The 22,942-nt window shown below is 42.9% G+C and overlaps 1 protein-coding gene across 11 annotated transcripts; it reads right to left on the reverse strand.

The window, feature by feature from the left end:
- Positions 1-1,608: 1,608 nt before the first annotated feature.
- Positions 1,609-20,886, reverse strand: SHROOM1 (shroom family member 1). 11 transcript variants are annotated; one of them, XM_048320265.1, is made up of 10 exons: positions 20,757-20,886; positions 17,091-17,140; positions 11,508-11,596; positions 7,951-10,791; positions 7,155-7,225; positions 5,841-6,419; positions 5,313-5,463; positions 3,900-4,172; positions 1,940-2,206; positions 1,609-1,901 (listed from the first exon to the last, which is right to left on the reverse strand). In XM_048320265.1, the coding sequence occupies exons 4-9, from the start codon at positions 10,684-10,686 to the stop codon at positions 1,952-1,954; spliced, it is 4,065 nt and encodes a 1,354-aa protein (XP_048176222.1). In that variant the 5' UTR covers positions 10,687-10,791; positions 11,508-11,596; positions 17,091-17,140; positions 20,757-20,886; the 3' UTR covers positions 1,609-1,901; positions 1,940-1,951. The 11 variants fall into 11 exon arrangements, with proteins under 11 accessions (XP_048176222.1, XP_048176228.1, XP_048176221.1 ...); XM_048320271.1 differs by having other exon boundaries at positions 1,609-2,206; positions 5,313-5,460; XM_048320264.1 differs by having other exon boundaries at positions 1,609-2,206.
- Between the last annotated feature and the right edge of the window lie 2,056 nt (positions 20,887-22,942).

Consider the following 22,942-nt stretch of genomic DNA (forward strand, 5'->3'; position numbering starts at 1 on the left):
GAGGCTTTCCCCACCGTAAAGCCCGAACAAGAACACTCTTCAACATGGCGGCTTCAGAGTCAGAGAGAAAGAGAAGTGAGTCACGTGGGACGGAGCTGAGCATGGCGACAGGAGAAAAGAGGGCGGTGCCGCGATTCTGGCGCGCAGCTTAAAAGAAACCTTCTTGCATGCCGTGGTAAGAAACTGTAATACCACAAACTGTTTGTCTCTTTAATCCATTTGAAGAACATGGGGGGGGGGGGGGGGGGGTGGAGAATCAACGTGTGCCTATGAAGTTTGTGAAGAGTGCCTATGCCAGGCTATATAGAAGTAGTAAGAGGCTGTTAGAGACTTGTGGCGAAGAAAAGCCTCTGTGTGCAGGCCAAAATAACTTATCCTTAAAAAGATGAATAACCCCATGTGATGGCCCATGTTCTGTAGTGTGAAAGAACTGTGAAATTCTTCATGGGAGAGATGTTCTACACACAGCAGACTGTTTGTTTCCGGGCGGGTCTGCTATTGGTGGCAGTTTGGGAACCACGTGCAACTGAAGGAAAACCCTTTTTTCCTTAAGCATAAGAGAGAGACTTTTCAAGAACTGCAACACTGACTAACATCCCATGTTCTGTTATCCCTTGTGTGAGCTGGATAAAAGGAGAGAAGTGCTGGAAAGAGGGGGGGGGGGGGGAATTTACTTTAATTTTGTTTTGTTGTTTTCTCTTTACTTTTAATTCTGTTAGTAATAAAGCTCTTTCATTGTACTGCAACTCTTTAAGGTTTGTGCCTGCTTTGCTTTTCTCCTAATTCTTATTTCACAGAAGGAAAATAAGTAAATAATGAATATTTTGAATCAAAACCACTACATTTAATTGGTGTTTTCCGCCCGGTTTCAAACTCAACCCGCTACACTGTGGAAGAAACCTGAGTTTAATTAGTGGCTACCTTATTCATGGTCTAGGTATGTACCTTAGGCTGCATATTGTTCTCACTGAATTCTTGCATTCAAAACACACTGGGATTTTAAATACAGCAACATCACTGGTTTGACTCAATGCAAACATTGGCTTAAAAGATTTTTGCCAAGGGTTTTAGATAAAGTCCATTGAAACCGAATAATCTCTTCCAGTGGTTCCACCTGGCCCAGTCTGCAGCTGAGCTTTTCCCTTAAGTTCAGGTTTTTATGCATGCTGACAATCGAAAACTACCAAAAAACAACCCACTGAAGGTGCTACTTGAAAAATAAATGCTTCAAAAGCACAGCAAAGACTTTGCAAATGACTGTGCAGGATAAGCTCAGAGTTTATGATTCCCAAACCTGTTCATTTAAACTGATTGGCTCTTTGATGTCAGTGAAGCCCACCCTGTTTCTGACCTTCTCTGAACAGCCTACCAGGATTACACGGAGCCAGGAAAGACTCATGGATGGCAACTGCCAAGAAAGGAAATAATTATTTTCTTCCATTACAGTGTATTTTTACTGTGTCACACATATAAACGGTAGAAACAAGCGCAGGAGTTTCACTGAAATGGTCCATAACATTTCTTATAGCTTTGTGCAATCACCAATTCAAATCTGAGGACCCACATAATTTTTCATTTCAAACACTCAACCCACCCACAAGAGGCAAATATTTGTACGGTTCTTTTATTGAGATTATGTTGATCTGGAAACAGATGGATGGACAAGAAGAAGGGGAAATACACGCCAAGTTAATAGGAGCAATGAATCCTATCAGTCACATCCACAAGGCCGTTAGCTACACACAGTGAGATGCTGTCAGTTGGCCTGCCCAAATGGAAGCATGTCCAGAGTGTGCCTAGAGCATCCCAGAGCATCTAAGCACTTGTCAGTGTTGTGGCACAAATAGGATTGGAAGAATCAACCAAACTGAGCCCTGTTATGAGAGTGCCTGGGGATTTCCAGGGAAACATGACAAATAACATGTAAAAATGTCTGGCCTGGTGGTGGATGTTAGACAGGGATGCTTTGCTCGAGATTTTCTAACTGTTCTTTGAAAAATTTAATCTGCTCTTCAAGGTTCTTCTGTTCAATCAGCAAGGAGGTCTTGACTTGAACAAAGTATTGATAGTCCTGGAGCTGCTGCTCTGTCAGGTATTTGGCAAGGATTCCAGAGACCACACGTTCCCTCCGGTCCAGATTCTCCTTCAGATCCTTTGCATCTTCCTGCTGTTGAGCCAAGAGCTTGTGCCGTTCATTCAGCGATCGCTAATGGAATCAAAAAACAAAGCAGCACACCATGAGAACCCATCACTCCTGGCAGATTCTATTTCTTCATTTAGAAGCCACAGTCAATTTAATTGAATTACTTCCTCTTGTGGGCTTTGTGTTCCACCTGAGTTTTTTATCGATTGAATTACTCATTCTTGTGGCGTGTAAAGACACAGTAAATGCCATAAAGGTTCACTTCTCCCATGCTGCCCTCGTGAAAAAAATCACTATACTTAACATTCTGGTCATTTTAAAGTATCCTGTAACAATCTTCATTTTTTTAAAAGCTCTTTAAGGCACATATCTTTGTTTTGTGTGTTGCATGTGGCCAGAGTGTCACTGACATATTAAAAAGATACAGTGGCTTCTATTAAAAGGTCAGTGTGATAAAATAACTGTGATGTAGACAGTAACTGTTCATCAAAGGCTTCTTTTAAAGAGTTGAGCCTTGCTTGTTCTACAGGATTTTAGTATCTTTTAACTTTAGCTAATTCTCATTCAGCTATATTTTTCATGTGATTACACTGCTGGAAAATGTCCTGTTTCCCATAAATATAGCACAGAGCAATGGTCACTACTGAAACCCTAAAAATGGAGTCAAAGATTGAGACTGCTGGTTTTGCTGACATGAGGGCAAATGCAGTTAGTGGGAGATGGTTGCTAAAAATGTTAGCACTTAACTAAGTGTTTATTAGGCATGCTATTAAAATATTTGAATGTTATTTAAATGTGTTTCCTATGAAGAGTATAAATGTAATACTAGATAAACAACACCCTCCCTGCCTACCATATAGTGAAAGTAAGCATGAAATACTGTTTAAAATTATTCACATTAACACAACTGACATTTTGGAAGAGGTGAATCCTGGCTCTCCATGTCACACTGCATGGAAGGACCTTTTTAGTGCTATTCTGTGTGTGAACTATGATGAACCTCCAGAGATAAAGGTCAGCAGCAGCACAGCTCCAGAAAATCCCAGTTTTCTAACTCTGTGCTTTTCCAATTTCCAAATGAGAGATAGCAGCAGGTATTGTATTGATAAAAACACATCTAAGAGCAATAAGGACAGCAAGGAAGCATAATTTCTGAGATAAATTTGGCTTTTATTCTTCAGCAAAAATGAGACTTCCCAAGAGTTTAAATAATTTCCTGGTGACATGAGACAATTCCTCATTTTAAAAATGAGCTGGCTAGTTGAGTTAAACTACAGTGTGTTTTATCTCAAGTTATGACCACATCTTCCTGCTCGCTAGGACAAACCCATTTAGTGAAATATTATTTCAGAGGCAGTAATTAGTACAATGAAGTTACCAGTGGAGAAATAAATCTGCAAAAAGCCCTGTGAAACACAGATTTGGAGCTACTCCACAAGGAGAAGCCCAAGGGTCCAAAGGCCACCCCTCTGCCTTGGAGCCTCTCAAGGTTTTGCTGTTACCCCCCAGCACCCAGTTGCAGAGCTCACTCTGCACTCCTGTGCTCCAGCACTGAACCTTGGTCCTCACCAGAAACCTGCTCTGCTTCAGCCATGGGGACACGGCCCATCCTGGGACATAAACACTGCCTGGGCAATGGCTGGTTGGGATAATGTACAACTAATGAGCTAAACAAGCTGTCAGACAAATGAGCTGAGCATAGCTGCACCTGGAAAGAAATGAACCAAACAAATTCAGCACCTTTGTTGTCACTCACCTTCTCCTCAGCATCTGTGCTGCCATCCATCCTGTTCATGGCATTCTGGACTCGGGCAAGGCGGCTGGACAAGCAGAGCAAGAGGCTCACCACTTTCTCCAGGTCCCCAATAAACATCATATAGCGCTCAAACTCATTTGGCTTGCAGAGATCCCGCACCATGGCCTCCAGCTCCTCACCCCGCTTGGCACATTCCCTGGCTTCTGAGAGAACCAGCTCCCGTTCTTCCCACAGCACCTGCAGCCTGGACTGGAGACCGGCCATGAGTTCCAACTGTAAAGGGAAAAGAAAAAAATCACAGAAAGCTGTTACTGCCAAAGAGAATCCATCTCAGTTCTAGAGAATGGATTTTCTTCACATTGCCAAATTTTTGACTTTTAATGTAATTTTAAGCTACAGGAAAGAAAAGAGGGGAGAAAAAAAAGCAGTATTTTCTAAGCTGTACTTAATTCCCAAACTCTGAAAAGCAAATTACTTGTAATCACCTTAGCTGGTAACATATTCCCTGGCTCAGAGAACTTCCAATCAGTCAGAAGGGAACTGCAATAAAGATTACAACAAGATTACAAAGAGTTGTTGTTCTAAGACATGAGCATGAAGTCCCAGGTCTGTACCAAGCTTTGGAAGAACTGATTAGAATTTCACTTAGCATATGCACAGAAAAGTCAGTTCCATGGGCAATTCAAGCAGGCCATGGTGCCTGGGTAGAAAAGTAATCAGAAGAGGCTGTTTCATGGGGAAATTGTATGGAAAAAGGCCTCATGACTGGAGTGGGAGCACACCATCACCTTCTTTGAAAGCTGGACAATACCAGCATGAACAGGAGGAGCAGTAAGACAGCAGGTAATGTGCACAGCAGGAAGAGCTTCAGGAAGGCAGATTGTCATTAGCTGAGATGGAGCATGGCCAGAGGAAAAAGCCCACCTAACTCTGCAAAGCTACATAGTCGCCCTTCCAAGCTCCATACTTCTATCACTGTCCAGCTATGTCCCCTATTCTCTGCATATATGGAGTTAATTGGACACTGGAATGTGCAGAAGCTGCTGCCAGTTCCCAGACTAAAGAATATTTCTTATTTAGGCTGCCAGTTCTAATTTATTTTACAGATTTTGAGATTAGATTTGAGTGTTAAATTGGGAGTTTGCTGCTGCTGCACAGGAGCTGGCTGTACAAGTGTCATGGAACGGAAACCTTTCATGATGAGAGATCCAAGTCAAATCAGGCAGGATTTAAACATTACTATTTATGATCAATATGCCAATTTGCCAGGACTTCACCTACTGGCAAAAAATTGATTCAAAGTTTCCTGTGAAATGTTATTGGGATAAAAATATCCATAGTAATAATGAGATTAATAAGTATTTCTTTGTCATGATGGAGAAACAGTGGTTCCTGTGATAGTCATCTACATACCCTCTTAGATGTGATGTCATCTAGCTTGTTTGTGCTGTCTCTGTTCCTCTTCAGGACTTGGTTTCCCTTAGAGGCAGGATCATTGCTCCTTTGCTTGGCTTCATGTTCAGGTTTAGGACATTTTTCTGATCCATCTCCATGACTTTTCCTGCTATTGGAACAGAAAATAAACACCTGCAGCAAACACTTAAAGTTTTCTTCACAAACATTGAATTCATGGTTTTATCTATCTTGACTTCAGGATCACTCTCCTCTCTTCTCACCACAGGAGATCCTCTAAGTTTTTAGAAGATATAGAGCAAAAGATTTGCAGCCTGTCACAATGCCTTTAATAAGGGATCACTGAACCACTTTTCTTCCATCATATACCCTTAACCTCAGATACTTCTTGGTATGTAAATCAGAGAGCTAAATATTTTTCTAATGAAACAAAAATAAAACAATGTGTTCATCTTACTACTAGTATGTACACGATATCCATACATTAAAATAGACCAAAGTGCTAGATAATTGGTTTTGTCTACTTACTCATTCTCCTGCACATGCTGTACTTTTCCTCTTTTCCTGTGTGATTTATCCAGCATGGAAGTGTTAACAGAAAACAAACCCTCCATCAGGTCCAAAGAAGTTTTTCTAAGAGGATGAGGTATGAGAATGTCCACCAGAGAACTGTCTTTGGCAATGATCTCCATGGCAAGCTCTTGGTATCGCTGGTCCTGAGGAGACTCCAGCCTCCTTTCAGACAGGTGTGTCTTTCTGTCCAGGGGAACATCATTGTTGATGTGCACAGATGCTTCCTGGGCAAGTAAACCTTTGGCTGGATTTTTGTCGCCTTGGTAAGGCTGAGCCAATGCTGTGCAGAGATGCATTTCCTGCACTGGAGAAGCTGCAGGCTGCTGCTGCTGTTCTGGACGCTTGAGTGCAGCATTCCCACTCAGAGACTGAGTTCTGCATTCCTCCTCCACTTGAGCGCCCTCCTTGCTTCCACTTCTTGGGACAGGAATAGAGATTTCAGGAATCTGCTCCTTTTTCTCCTGACCACACACATGTCCAGTTATGTCATTACGTTCATGATTCTTGGATCCCTCTTTCTCAGGATCACAGAAACTGTAAGCAAGAAGACAATTCCTTTTATTTGAGACACTTCCTCTACAACAGATATTTTTGCAGACTGTTTAAGAGCAATGATCAAATGTTTCTGATGTTATGGTTCTGTCTGGAGCTTTCAGTTACTTTTATGCTAACCTGCTAAACTAGGAAATTTAAGAAAAATTTTAATTTTTTTTCATAAGCCATTCAAGTCTCCAGAAACCACTGGGATATTTTTGAAAGAGTGGACATTCTTTTACTACAAAAGAGTCAGCATCACTGCCTTGCTGAGACAGAGTTCAGATGTTTATCTCCCTTGATGCTCCTCAAACTAGCAAAGCAAATATGGAGAGTTAAAACACAAACTTCCTAGTTAGTGATGTGTAAACGGCACAGTATTTTTTTCCTTTAAAAAACACACCAAAATCCCCTTTTACACCAGTCCTGATCACACATATTCTCCAGGACTGGGCATATCCGAGCTGTTGGAAATGCGGTTTTCTCCAGAGCTCGGATGAGGGAGCTGTGACCCCAGAGATATGATGGAGCCCTGCTGTGCAGGGACAGCTGCTCAGGGGCACTCGGCACTTCCCACTTCACAGCATAGAAATTATTTTAAAGACTGACTCAGAGAGTAGCGGGTGAATATTCCCATATGGACAACAAAGGATCCCGAGGGAGAAGAGGGGAGCAGCGCTGGAGGTCCCACACTTGGGACATCGGCTGTACCCAGGCACAACTCCACAGCCTTACCTGGAGGTGCCGGGGCAGCTCACACAGCGTCGGAACGATGCTGCTGCACCTCTGGCACATCTGCACATTTCCTGGAAGGGAAAACAGCACACTGGGGCAACCAGCATTTCAGGCGAGGCAGCTGCCTAATTTTACTCCCATGTTTGTTATCCCCAGAAAGGGAAGCTGCTGATGGATCTCCAAGTAGGTTCACCGAGGTTTGTGCTTTTTTGTTTGTGGTTTGTTTTGTTGGGTGGTTTTTGTTTGGTTGTTGTTGTTTCTAGGGGGAAAGGTTTTGGTTTTGTTCGTTGGGTGTTTTTAATCTTTGGGGATGTTTTCCTCTATCTCTTTTTTTATTATTTAAATTGCTATTATGCTTTTCCTAGGTAGCATCCTTTTTTTTTTTTTCTCCTAGAAAACCAAAAGAACAGCTTTCAACAAAATATACCTCTACCATCATAACAATTCAGAAATTCAGCACTGGTGGAAGTTTGTCAGTCTCTTCAGTAGGGTAATTTTAGTGGTATGTTAAATTATTTATTTTCTAACCCTTTATCTTCTTTATTCTCCTCAACAATATTGACAGCTACTGTCTTTCAAATTCAGGAGCCAAAAAAGGTTGGTCATTTATAAAATTCTCCCTATAATCACCTTTTCTGGGATAGGGCTCTAATGAAGTTGCTGTCATGAACAATAATGACTGCTGGAGCACAAACAGCCTCATCCTGCATACAGCACATGTTCCCTGCAAATGCATCTTCTAAGTGCCAGAGTCCCTCTGACTTCTTTAGGCCCCCTTTAGGTACTGGTTTCTTACCTCTGTGGAAGAAGGAGTGGATTTTGATCTCTCAGGAGCTCTCCCAGATGCAGAATCACCTGCCTGTGGGAGACTTTTAGCTGATGGACACTTGCTAGTACACTTCCCATCCCCTTCATTGGGATTGCACCTGTTGGTCATGTTCAGTGGGGCAGCAAAAGGCAAAGGAGGAAAAACATCTGGTGATTTTTGTTCAGAGAGAATTTGGCAAAAAACCTTATCATTTTGCATCTTCCTGCTCCCATTTGGGTTGGAAATATGGACAGGAGGCCCTTTGGGATTCAACAGCCTCTTCTGCAGGGGTGGCTTATGCAGTGGGAGGTGCTGTGAGCCACCTGGTCTTTGACCGATCTTTCGTTCCATGTATTCGATCAGTGCATTGTGCTGGATTTGTTTCAGCTCTGTCCTGGAGCTGGAAAATGCCCTTCCTCTGCTCTCCAGATTCCTTCTCCTGGATGACACTGCATCTTGCTCATTGATGTCATCCCTAACTTGACTCCATGATACTTCCTTATCCATTAGGTGATTGAGCTTCTCAGGCTCAGAGTAGCACAGTTTCTTTTGCTCTTGGGTTACCCTTTTCCTTCCTCCTGCTTGACCTTTTTGTGGCCTCCTTATTTCTTCATCTCTGTTGAAACTTTCCAAGGATTCAAGATGAGAAGGGGAGCAAGGAACAGGTTTGGCATCCTCGCTTGCACTGGATAATGAGAAGGACCAAAGGTGTTCAATTGATGGCCTTTCAGAGGATTTCTGTCTCAGTCTGACAGGCAAACTCATCTGTAAGTCTTTTCTTTTAAAGGAAGTTTCTTTGAGAACCTTTTTCTGAGCCACTTTAATTTTCTCTATATAGTCATTCCGGAAACTCTCTTCCATGACTGAGGCAGGACTCCTAAGAATAAGATCTTTTGTCTGAAGCAGGAGATCATCAGCACTGCACAGATGGTGGTGGCTGCTCCTCTGAAGCTGATGGCCTTCTCTTTGTATCTCTAGACACTGTGCTAAGGCAGCATTGCTGCTTGAAGGAATTTCCTTTGGTGAGCTCCTTGAGTCCTCTTGACTGTAGGTGAGCTTGTTGGGGTGCAGGACATTGGTGGTTTTCCATGCAGAAAGATAGTAAAGCATGGGAGTTGCCAGCCTGGTTATTTGTTCACCAGCATGGTCCTCCTGAAGCTGTCTTGAGAGCTGTGTTTGAAATACAGGCTGGTGTTGCTGAACAGGAGGTTCTTCTTGTTCCAGATGGGTGCTGAGGTCGGGACTGCTGTTATTACCCTGGTTTGCTTTCTGGACTTCACATAATGACTGAGATGTGGAATCTTCCTTTGGTCTGAAAAAAGCCATTTGGCTTGTGCCATCACAGCATTGCTTTCTTCCCCGATCCGATTCCTCACACTGAGGGTGTTCCACTTCCATAGCATTGCAGCTGCAGGACAATGGTGATCTCTGCACTTTGTTTTGCTGGTTTGGGGCTGGTTCACTAATACCGCTCACACTTTTTCCTTCAGAATCATAGCACTGACTTTTGTCTGTACAACTGTTCAGCTTCCTGGGAGCATTTTCATTTAGAAGAGCATTCTCCATATATTTTAATTCCGAGCTGTCCCCAAACACATCTTGACCCATGCCTAAATGCCACCTGGCATGCAGCAGGCCCTGAGTACAGGGCAAGGACTTTTTCCTCTGGCTGGGCCCTGGTACAGTGCTTGGCAGAGCTGCTTCTCTGGCACTTGGCTTAGACACACCCCAGGGACACTGTTTGACTTCCTGTCCATCATTAACACCTTTAGGGTTGGAATGTGCTCGGTGATAGGATTCGGAGCGCATCTCTTTGGGAATTTTATTAGCATGAACTGAATTATAAGCAGAAAGTATTTCGGGGACATTCGCCACAGAGTCTGTCCTTAAATATTCTTGAAAAATGAATGAAGAAGGTCTGCTGAAAATGTGTGGATTACTTCTCTTTGTAGGCTGTTGTGATGGGCTCCATTCTCCATTTTCCTCCATCTTTAACCCCTGAACTTTTGATACCTCATTTGTAAAATCAGAAGAAAGGCCCTTGTTTTCCAGAGTCTTTTCCCTATTAGGCCCTAGATCTTGCTCGGTGACTGCATCCCAGCATTGACTCCACAGTACATCCCTATCTGCCAGCTGGCTGTCCTGTGCACCAGGAGCTGGCTGCACACTACACTCAGTATGCCCTACAGAGCCTTGTCTCCCTCTTGACTTTTCCAAGTGTCTATTAGTGATGTTATAGCTGTCAAGTCGCGTGAGAGGGAATGGTGGAGGTGCTGCCAGGGCTGGAGGTTCCTGATTTGAAGTCCTTTGGGTAGGAGTGATTCCACAGTGATCTGTGAGACTAGTGCTATGAGAGTTGTTGTGGGTGCTCAGGTCTGGTGCCTTGTATGGCTGGGGGGATCTGAGGTCAAAGTGTGCAGCACCGAAATTATAAATTCCTGTTACATATTCTGAGTCCATGTACGAGACCTGCTCTGGAGGTACACAGCAGTATTCACCATGGCATGATGGTATGGGGTACTCTGGAACATTTGATCCTCCTGAGAAAGAGCTGTAAGCAGAATCTGCCCTTCCAGGGAGGTGCAAGAGATGGTCCATGCTGCTGATTGACTTCACTGACAAAATACGATCATTTTCAGAAGAGGTCACAGGCTCTGCCAGCTTCCCAGTTCTGCCACCCTGCCTGTGTATCCATCTTTCTATCTCATTCCCAGCTGAACTCATGTTGTAGTATTTCCAGAAATCCAAGTCTGTTTAAAAGTCCACAACCAAGTTGTTAGAAATGAACATTTTTCTCTACAGTCACATTGCAGTAATATCTAGATGATCCTAAAATGAAAGAGAAATATGTTAAAAAGTGGGAGGATTCTCATGGCACATCTTGGAAAACCTTTCCCAGAGTCCTATAAAGAGTGGCTTCAGACTGACAGACCATCTCGATGAGACATTCTGCTGTCAGTCCCAAATCAGAGATTTTAAAAGATGGCTAAATATTTATGACTACAGCTCAGAACTCTCCTGCAAACCCCCAAATGGACTAGGAAAAAGCACCAGCATAGAGTTCATGTAAGACAAATACACAGTTTTTGCAGAGTCTGGAAAACAGCCCATGTTTATCAGCAGCACTTGACTGTTCCTCTGATTGCTGTACGTGATGCCCATAGGTTTAGTTTAATAAATGGATCTCCACAAGCAGCAACCCAATGGGCCAAGAGAAAACAAGCAGAAGATTCTCACACCAACAGTGTGACACTCTCAGCCACCTCTGCCAGCTTCAAATGCCCTGACATGCTCCCAGGCACTAGGAGCCCCAAATAAAAGACTGAACCTGGCACCAGAGTGATGCTAGCCAGCGACCTTGTTTAGTAGTTCTCATTTAAACCAGCTCTGGAAACTGATTAGTTATTAAAAGAAAGTAAACAAACAGTCTTGAAAAGCTTCATCAACAAGCTGCTCCAGTAACAGGCCTTCTGAGGAGACACAAACTGTGTCCAGATCCCTCCAGAATATTACATGTCTGATTTATTCATAAAGGTTGAACTCACCAGACACTAATCTGCCATTCCCAATATCATATTTCTGTGGTGGGGCCTCATAAAGCTGGCAGAAAGAGAGGTTTCAGGGTGATGTTTCTCTTTAATTTTAAAAAAAAAAAAAAAAGAAAAAAGAAAGAATCATCACATTCCTGCATTGTTTCAAAGACAGTCCTGGTATCATTAATTTTGAGCCAAAGGAAGAGATGGATGGGAGCCAAAATATACAAGTTAATCTATAAATGAAACTTGGACTGCTGGGGCACACTAAATAAATTAACTAGTTTCTGGGAAATGAAAACAGCCTAACACCACAAAGTGGGAATTTGCCTGCTGGCTTTTTGGGGGTCTTTCTGTGTTTGTTTGGTTTTTCAACATTTCAGTAAGAAACCAACTCAAGGATGTCTGGAGTTCTCTCCCTCTTTACAGATGATTTAAAATCTAGCTGTGAAATGTATGAATAACAGGGTCACAAAGGAAATAGGAAGACTCAGCAGCTGGTGATGCCATTCTCCATCCTTTTCACCATGGTGTATTGAGGAATTTAAAGAAATGAAAACCTTAGATACTTGGTGAAAGGAAAACCCTGGATTTTCTGAAACCACTGAGAAAAAAAAGCAGCTGAATGATTGCAGTGACACTAACTGCAGACTGAGAGGGTACCACAGTGTATCACACTGCCGTTACATTTCCTAGGCAAACAGAATGCCCTGAAGTCTGGCCCATGGCAGTGACTGCTGGGTCTCACTGAGCTGGGAGAGCTCAGTGGTACCTGGAGGTGCTGTGGGTGCACAGGATCAAACCCCACAGGAGCCACATTCCACAAGAGACACAGAAGACAGATTCCCTGTCATTCTTATCTCCCTTGTTTTAATCAAATTTTTCTGCCATTGGAACCTCTCCAAGCAGCTCTTACTGACGGTGCTATAAATAGTCTGAGCCAAGTCTTTGTCTGGGATGTGCTGGCACAGTTCCATGGAAGTTAATGGAGTCACCCTGATTTACAATGAGAATTTGGCTCTAACTTTCCATGGCAATGTGTAGAATCCAAGTAACAGTTGTGATTTGGTTCATGTCTATCAATGGAAGTACTTTCCTGGTTTCCTATACCAGTCATTCCCAAGATCTCTTTTCCCCCATTGTTTCAAGCTCCTCATTGGGATTTACGGTGAAGTTAGCAATACAGTGAAGAATTTTTGACTCAAGTTTTTATGATGATACCAGAAATAATAGGAAATATAATTTCAGTATCTTGGAAGACTGAGGTAAGAACCTCTGACTGATACTGAAACACACCTGGAAAACATGTCTTAGTTCTTTGAACACACTGAGGTAAAGGATTCTGCTGCCAGGGTTTAGGAAATATCCGCTTCAAAAGAACTATGTGGAAACTGCCCTCTCTTTCCCATGTAAGAGAAAATCATTAATGTCCTTAAAACTCAACTAACATGAACAATGTCATTATTGTTCTCAGCAGGGAGGTGGTAGAGCTCCCTCATGGACTGCACTGTCTCTGGGTCTCAGAAATATTCTGGCTAGGCTGGAATACAATGGGCACATTCCAGACTGGCTTGCAATATTTGCATTGTAAACCACTGAAAACAAGAAGAATAATGTTAAATTAAAGTATATCACAATCAAAACCACTGAAAGATGAAGGGAAGTGTATTAACAGTGTAGGGATGCAGGGAAGTATATTCACTCTACGCCTAAGGAAGAAATAAGCCACTATCAACCTATTAAGTTCCAAAGTTGTTTGCTTGTTGTTTTTTGTTGTTAAAAACAGAGGTGAACTTGACTTCCATCCACACCAACCTGTCCTGTTCTAGGGAAGGGTGATTTGCATTGCATAATCTTGAATTCTTTGCAACCAGCTCAGTAGGTCAAAGTCTCATGTCTGGCAAATTAACTCTGTACAAAGAAAATTTAGTGACTCCAGACCACATTCAGTGAACAACTTACCTGTCTTATAAGGGCAAGATTTATTATAATTACAGTTTGGTCTTGTTTGACCTCCTTTAGAGTTTGATAGGTGCCATAATTGATCCGTAACTCACCTGCACTTATATACAATGCTTGCCCAAACAAATCATCACCCATCAGAAACACAGGTATTCTCTCTATCAAGTCTCTCATTTGCCCTCAACAACCCAGGAAAAACAGCCCCTGGCACATAACACAGTCAGTACTAATTTTGTACTTGTGGAGTTCCCTTGAAGTGACCAACACAATCTTCCCATCACAGAAGCAAGAATGAGCATTTTCCTTAATAAACACAAGCACAGTTCAAACTTTCCTAGCTCTCTTTTTGTGGATCTGCCCTTTTTATACAAATGGCTCCATGAAAATAAAGGGGAAATCCACAGCTGTTAATGTGGATCAAACTACAGTATACAAGTGTTCTCCAGAAGAGATCAAGTGTGCACAACGCGAAGCAAACACCTTGACCAACCTACCAATATTATGTCATGTCCACATTTGTGAATGACCTGTTCCTTATCAAAGGGTAAACACTTGATGTAAATATTAGCTGAAATTCTTCAGATTCCAATCAGTTGCACAGTCTGCAGCACCTGACCCATCTGCTCCCCAGACCAGGAGATCTCATTGCTACAAAAGATCACCTGAGAGACTCTTGCTTTAGCCGGTGATCCTCCTGGCTGTCCCAGGGCAGCCTAGAGAGGCCAGAATGCTGGGGAAGTCAGGTGCAGTCTCTGGCAGGTACAGTTTCTCCTAGGAACCTTCAGTAGGTCATCGGTTGATGATCTAACCCAGGTTCCCTGTTCTCCATCCAGGTCTTCTGGGACAGAAACCCATGCCCCTGCACAACATGGATGCATCCTTAGTGACTCTGTCTCTGAGATATGAGATGTCTGGAAATAAGAGTTGGTCCTTTGACTAGACTTTGAAATATCCAGAAATTTCAGACAAATGTCTTCACATTCCATCACTTTGACATGACTGTTGAAAGGGTGAGAGAAGTGGAAGGATACCACATTCAGGAAAGTGTGGCTGGCATTGCCTTTATGCTCAGCATCTCTGAAAGTCACTATTTCTCTCTTTCTCTGCCTATTTCTCTCTTATTATTTGTTTCTAGCCTATAATCAACAATTTTATCCCCTTGGACTTTCAACTTTAGGTTTCAAGCAGGAAGGCAAACATAGCAGATGATAGTACCTTTGGTTGACTGAAAAAACACACTTTCTGCTAATCTGTATTTTTTTTGCTAAGATTTCTGAAGACTCTAACCCCCATTTTTCTCATTTAGTGCAATTTCCAGAACTGTCGTGAGGTAGGTAATGTTCACCAAGGATGTTGTGCATCAACACCCAAGGACAAAGTCTCACATTTGGCTTCCAGGCTCAGTGAAAGGCTTACCCTTCTACTGGGAGCCAGCAAAGTCAAAGTGTCACACCGTCCCAAAACAGAGCCTAAGTGGGATTTAGAGGAGGTTTATGCCTTGTGTGCACAAAATAAATTTTGCCATAGTTTGAGGAATGTAAACATTTCCAGTAAAACCCATGGATACACACTTGAGGCTTTCTGGAGCTATCAAAGTGTTGTGAGAGATTTAGGAGGATGAAAGTCATAGTAACAATAATGCATCTCAGTATCCCCTTTTTTCTGTAGGGGCATAGACAAACCTTCCTAAACTTCCTCACCCTGGTATGCCAGGCTCTCTAGAGAAGGATGAGATCCCTAGTGACCAGCACAGGAGCTTTGCTGGAGCCACAGTGCCAGAATGGGTCCATCTTACACCTTCCTGGCATCACTTTCCATAGGGATGACATCTCAGTGCTGGACAGGAACATTTGGCATTTGCCTAACATGTCTACTGGGTGATAAAAAGCTGTGGCCCAAGTAAACTGCTTTTGAAGATGAGAGCTGTGGCCCAATCTCTGGCCAAGGATTTAATGAGGAAGATCAGGTTTGGCAATTCTTCACAGCCCTGGGAGAGACCTTTCCTGAGCACCCAGCAGAGTTTGACCTTTTAATTAGAGCAGTTACCCACCACATACCTCTCCATTATCCTTGAATTCCCTGACTTTCCTTATTCAGCTTCAAAAATTTCTCTTGGTTTCCATCAGCATTAGTCTCTATTCTATTAACATTGAACATTTTTTGTTTCTTCTACCTCTGTAAGTGCTTCTCAAAAAATGCTTTTGCCAGAAATCACAGTTTCATCCCAAATGTATGCATTTCGTCACAACCATTTCCATTTTATCCCTTTTAATGTCATCATAATTTTCCTTATTTCTTTTTTAAATCTAACCAAGTTAATTTGATGCCATATATTTACCCCCATACTGCTTTTGCAGGCTACAAAAACACCAGAAGAGCATTAAAAAATTACAGACTCTAAAGTACTAAAAATCAAAAAGAAAAAATCTAGTTACACTATTGATTTTTAAGCATATGCCTTTAGAATTAATATATATTAAATTAACTAATTAATAGAATAGAATTTAATTAATATATATAATAAAGATGTTTTCTCATTTCTACCTTGTTGACGTTTTTCTTGTTTCTACCTTGTTTCCCAGTAAGGCTGTCCAAAAAACATCAGAGAAAAATAAAATTCTTATAGTCCCTCTGACCTACTCCTAGCTGCACTGAGCTTCCTACAGCTTAGGCAGCAAGTCAAGCTCACAAGAGAAGAAACTGGCCTTTAAATAGGAGTAATCCAGTTCCACATCTCCTTCCACTGACATGGTTTTAGTCCAGAATCCTATGAGTTGGTAGTTGGTTAGCAAATTTTAAAACTGCAAGCACAGTTTTAAAAACATGTTCATTATTAATTGCCTATAATTAGAAAAAACCAAGTGCTTATAACAGGCAGCTTCACCAGCTGCCACACATCCCAAACCCAATGTATGCCCAGCACTGCCAGGATCAGAATTTGCCTTTTCCAGCTTTATCAGAGCTCTGGGAGAGCTGATGCTCACTCAAACTTATTAGTGAGTGTTGGCTGGTTGGGAAATGTCATGAAGTCATCTTATCTTTGAAGAATTGTGGTTTTCTGGCACCTACATATGCTTTACTCTAATATAAAATTATTCTCAGAAGCTTTATGAATGGCTCTGTAATTGTCCTTGACAGAACAACACTGCAGATTCCAATTTCTACATGTTGTAGTTATGCTTTCCACAGACAAACATATCATGAGAACAAACATTCCTGCTGCAGCTCCAGTTTTAAACAAGGATGGATCCAGAGGCACTGGCTGGGGAAGGAGCAGTGTCCAGTTCGCCTTAATGAAGTGGGATTATATATATTATTTACATATATAAATATATGTGTTTGTATAATTTAAATTATGGCTTCAGATGGATCAAAAAATTCATTCTCTGGTCCCTAAATGTACTAAGAGGCTTTCTGCTGAACTTTGCAAGCTTTAGACTGTGTGCTATGAACTTCATGAAGATACAGAAGCACATCCTCTTCACTACACTCCCAAAGTCATTTCCATCTAGGGAATACCGACAGGTAAAATATGGGATAGAGAATCCTACCAGATCTTCCCAGAGCAGAGGGTGACATGGTCAAGCTGGCTCACCCAGATTACCCCAGAGAACAGGAGAGCACAGGATTTACCTTGTGGTATGTGGAAAACTTCCAAGCACTGAACACAGGTGAGGAGGAGACTGAAAATATGAGAGAAACAAAGAGAAAGTGAGCACAGATGTGGAAGTGGCGCTTCATCTAACAAAAGAAGCTCCCAGTATCTCAGATTATATCTAACAAATTTCAATCATACACTGCCGCACACCAGTAGGACTCTGCCTTATCATGAAATCATTTGAGTCCCACAGCAGGAGCATAGCCCAGGCCTCTCACCTTCTCAGCACTCCTCCTAACTATAAATTAATTTTTTTTAATACTTTATTACCCTCAGAAAATCATGAAACTTTTCCATTCTTTCATAGCAGCAATCTAAAATGAAATTAGTAAACCATCTTAGCACTTCCATTTTCTCGTATACAAATCATGGACTATGAAGTCTTATCAATTAATTTGGTATTTTAAAAAAGCCATTAGCTCTTTCTTATTTTAACATAGGAGACAGAAACTATTCCTTTCCAGAGGATGTCTGTATTCAGTCTAATTCATCCAGATGTTAAACATAATTGTGCCTGCCTTTGGGCTGGGGCAGACAGAAATGCAATATCCAATTACTACAGAACATTTCGCTGGAACAAGAAGAAACCACCAAATAAACACAAGAAATAATATATTAGACTGCTCTGTTCCTCTGGCAAATATTGCATTCCAGTATTTTCCCATAGCTTTCATTTGGGCAGGATTCATAAGCATTTATGCTTAATCTCACTAAATGTATCACTGGTTTCCACAACAAAAAATGAAAATGTGGATTAGTAGTTAAAAATAATCTGGAAATATCCAATAGTTACTTTAGAGTAGGTTTAGTGGTGGGGTGGAGGTTGTTCAGAATTAGGGGCAGAAATCAAACCCCTGGTCTGCAAAGAGCATCACAGAATGGTTTGGGTTGGAAGGGTCCTTAAAGATCACCTTGTTTCACACCCTGCCATGGGCAGGGACACCTTCCACTAGACCAAGTTGCTCCAAACCACATCCAACCTGACCTTGAACACTTCCACAGATGGGGCAGCCACATCTTCTCTGGGCAGCCTGTGCCAGGGCCTCATGACCTTCACAGGGAAGAATTTCTTCCCAATATCTAAACTAAATCCACCCTCCTTCATCCTCCCTCCAGACATACTGCAAAACTAGCAGGAGATGTCAGAGGAAAAATGCTGGGGGAAATTAATTCAATTCTGGGAAAATGCAGCACTCAGAGCTTTTGTGGGAGACTTTCCCAAAGCAGGTGATGCCAGGACAGGTATTCACTTCTGATGACAGGTGGGTAGTTCAGAGAGCAGTGGCAGTTTCAGTGAGAGGATCTACTGGATACATACAAACAAGGGACCAACTGATTCCCTATCTGTAGCACTTCATACCAACTAGACCCCACTCAAACAGAAAGGTGTGAGTTTTTGCAGATCTGCCTTTCTACATTTAACCCATTCTACAGAAACTTCTCCTCTGAGTTCCCGAATCAGTCCTCTATAACCTGTAACCAACCATCAATGCAAACATTGCCTGTGTTGGAGGATCACTAAGTACATTTGTACCGAGGTAGCTATTTTCTGTGTAAAAATGTCTACCTGCCAGATGCCTTACCTGACCTATTAAGCATAGACCTAGATTTTATTTATTCTAAAAAACCCCACATAATCTGCACACTCAAGGATAGAGCAGAGCTCCTATGTTTTTATTAGACTCAAGTGACACTCTAGACTGTGCATGTCCACAGCAGGGGTGAGATTGGTCCCTTACACACTACAACACACTGTTAATTTTAGCATTTTAAAGATAATTTTCTGTTACAAATTCAGTTCTGTCCTCAATTATTTGGTTACATGTGGTGGCCGGTGAACATACATTACAAGGAAGAGAGAGTTTTCAGTAAGACAAGTCTCTAGTACCCCAAGAACCACTTCATGTTAGAGTGACCAAAAAGGCTTCTCCCAAGAGGCATTGTTCTGTTATGTTAATCTGTCCCAGTTTGGATTCCCCGGTTGGCTGTTAGCCTCTACCCCCTCGTCACTCCCTCAGAGATTCTCCATTAGTCCCTGTTCCCTAGTCCTGCCTTTTCCCCGCCCCTGGACAAAACTGTGAACCTCGTGATCATGTTCGCATTTGCCTCTGCTACCTTTGACAGCGTAGAAGCAATAAATGCTCCTGCCGGAACGCATGCAAATGCCCTTCTCGACTCTTTGTTACCGACTATAATACTGAGCCCACCCGTGCTTCTGTGGGGGCACGCGGGACCCCACGGAGCCGGGCAGGGACAGTATTAGTTACATTCACATATTTCCCTATGAAAATGGCATATTTCACAGTCAGAGATCCCAAGGACAAGCCCTGAAGTTCAGGTGGCCTGGTGCAATTATGTGTGCCTAAGACAGCTTCCAGCCCCAAGTTAAACATTTCAAAATGTGGGTTTAATATTTTCCAAGATACATCCTGCCCCTTTCTCTGTTTCCAGGCTGTCTTTTACAGAAGAGTGCCTCAGATTGGAGCACATGGACTTTGGCAGCATATGCTCTGCAAGGCACATGAAAGCTGAGTCAGCCCTTGGTGGGGAGAAAGGATTGACAGAAAACAGAGCACCTGGACACCTGTTTGTCCAACACGATTCTTTCTTCTCACACCACCATCCACCAGCTCATGCCTGGCCCTAGACAGGCTCTTGCAATATGTTAAGTCCCCCCTCCCCAGTGGGACCATTGGCTCTGCCTGCCCCATGCTGCTGAGCTGGGACAAGGCACACTCTGCACCTCCCCTTTTGCTGAGACCTCCCAAACCACCTCTAAATGGCTGCCATGATGCCATAAGCACCCACACACTGGCATGTGTGCCACAATGCCACAGGCACCCACACACTGGCACGTGTGCCGCAATGCCACATCTCAAGCACCCAAACCTATGTATCACACAAACTCTGCATCAAACCCTGTGAGGTCCAAAGACATGTGTGGTGTCCCCCAGCTGCTCAAAGGACACTGCTGAGGTGAAGGAAAATCTGCTTGTCAGGAAAGATGAGTGAGCTCATCCACCACACACTGTGACCCTCAAAGGTCTGCACCTGGGATCTCACTGAATCCCTCCCCAAACACATGCACTTATCCACAGGCTAAGGAGCAGTTACTTAGACCATGGATCAGCAGAACCACTGTTCTCCAGACTTACAGCAAACACAATATAAGCAACTGTAACCAGAATGTTCTTTTCATTCTTTTCTTGCATAAAGCAAATACACAAATAGAGAGCACAGCAACTGCTGGAGACAATATGTACCAGGTACAAGCATCTAAAATACACACTGAGATGTTGTTTGGTTTTGTTAGAATCATAGAACTACAAAATGGTTTGGGTTAGAAGGGACCTTAAAGCTCATCCAGTTTCACCCTCCCTGCCATGGGCAGAGACACCTTGCATACACCAGGTTACCTGTTAGCTCGAGCAATCTGAAGGCATGTTCACAGTGAGTACAGACCGTGCAAATTTTCTACCTCCAATATTCTCTTTATAAAACAGAAGCCAGTGCTCTGGTTCCACATTCCAGCTGTGCCCACAGGAAAGATCTCAAAGTCAGTGAAGCAGAACTTCTGCAGATCACAGCCTGAAGAGTTCACAATGCACTCCCAAGTGTCAGAGGCGATTCCCATCTCTCACCTGGTCACCACATCACTGGGATGTCTCTGGGGCAGGAGGTGGTTCTGTGGGCATCACAGCTGCAGGGTGGCTGTCACAGGCTGGACACTGTCCTGGATTTATGGTACTCTGGTGCACAGCAGCAGTACAGCAGTAGTGGAGAAGGAAAGCAAGCAAATAGTGGGCTGGGCTATTTCATTATCTCACCAGTCAATCATTAACAACAGGGCTGTTTCTGCCTGAGCTCTTGGCTGGCAGCCATGACTTCCACATGAGCACAACTGAAAAGTTCCATGAATATGCTGCCAAGGCCACAGAGGAGAGACCAGGTGAAGCCTCTCTGCCCTGCAACCCAAAGCACTCCTGTGCATCCCACCAGGATGTCACCACTCCAGGAGCATCCCTCACCTTGTCCCATCCTGTCCCCAACTTGGTGTCACAGCACATGGGCCAAGAGCCCTTGCTCTGGGGCAGTTGAGAAGCACTGCTAGACAAAAACTAATTAAATCCAACTGAAAGTAATTAGATTTAATACAACAAAGTAGTTAAGAGTTGATTTTCTTAAAAGATTATGTACTGCTTTCTTAGGGGGAGAGACAAAGGGTTGTACAGTAAAAGATAATACAGGTCAAGGCAACTCTGAAGCTGTGTTTTATATGCCACAGGTTTTGTTTTGTGGGGCTTTTTAAGTATTTCTAAGTATTTTGTTAATACAAGGCACAGAAGGCACACAGATTGAGGCCTTCATCTATGTTATGTGACTGAATCAACTCAAGCCTCTGCAATAAATTCTTTCTGCGTCCCAATATATGTGATGAAGCCTGATATATTTTATAATGGTGAGATGAATTCCCACTAGTTTCCAGCTGGGCTTAAAAAATAAGCTAATTTTATGCCACTATTTTTTCCCTCAAACAGCTGGATAATGCCATGCAGGCCACAGCTCTACAGTTTGCTATGTATTGTCTCTCAAGGGAAAACTGGGCATTCCTTCCACATTTCCTACAAAAATAATCTGCTCACCTGTGGCTATGTTGTTTTTACATGTTGGGAAGGAGAAAAGTGGTGTCCAGTGGGAGACAGACTGAGCCTTTGGGTTGGGCCTGACCTCACCCTGTTCTCTGGCAAGGCTGTGCAAATGCCATCACAGAGAGCTTGGAACTGGGTTTACTGCAGAGCAGCTGGAGAGGACAGGAATCATTTTGTTGGTAAAGTCTCAATCCACTTCTCCTGAGCATGAAGAGCCTCTGGAATACTATTCACTGATTATTAATTTAATCCATATTTGAGGTTTTTCTGTGAGCAACCACCCAGGCTCCTCTTCAAAATCCTGTATACGAATAGACTGTCCCGCAGCCCAATTTTTTTCACCAGCACATGTCTTCAGTAGCTCCCCAAGAATGGAGAAGGACTCCTGAGAAGTTACTCAGTAACTAACTCAGTGTTTAATGCTGTTTTCACCCAGCAGTGACTTGGTATCTGATCAAGTGTTCTGGAGGTGAGGGGATGTCTCCAGCAGTCTGAGAAATGAGAAGGAAAAAAGTCCTGCACTGCAGGAAAATGGCAAACCTGAGCAACCCTCCTGCCAGGTGATGAGCAGAGCTCTGGTTTGGGGGCAGAGCGGGCAACCCCAGTGGTGCCTCCTCTGCACAGGAACTTCTGTACATTCCTTTTGCCAGTGAAACATTTGTGCAGGTCCTTCAGAGAATGACCGGTTTGCAATAGTGCTGCAGACAAGCCTGGCCTCAGTCCTGCAGGAATAATCAAGGTTCCAGCATACCACTTGAGAAAATAAAGGAAGTCAAAGCCATCATTCCCACCCTGCACCTCAGAGGGTTAATTCACCAGCTCCTGCCTCTCCCAGGATTCGAACAGCTGAGCCCTGCAGCAGAGCTATTCACCGAAGAGGGTTTGGTTTGGCTCTGGGATTCGTCACAGATCTTTGTAAGGTTTGGCCCTTATATAAGGAGATTTTTTAAAGACACTTCAACACATCAGATTTGAGAGTGTCCATACTTCTCCAGACACAGCACAGTGCCTGACTTCTGTCTCTGTGAGACAACTATGCAGACATCCAAGTTCAAGGGTCCTTATGAAGCGTCTCTTGTATGTTAATTGGGGATGAACAACACTCTTCTTAACACACTGTTGTCAGGATAAACCCACTAAAAACTGTGGGAGTCTTGAAAGCAAACACAATCCCCACA

This window comes from Corvus hawaiiensis, chromosome 15, assembly GCF_020740725.1.
Source record: "Corvus hawaiiensis isolate bCorHaw1 chromosome 15, bCorHaw1.pri.cur, whole genome shotgun sequence".
Taxonomy (NCBI): domain Eukaryota; kingdom Metazoa; phylum Chordata; class Aves; order Passeriformes; family Corvidae; genus Corvus; species Corvus hawaiiensis.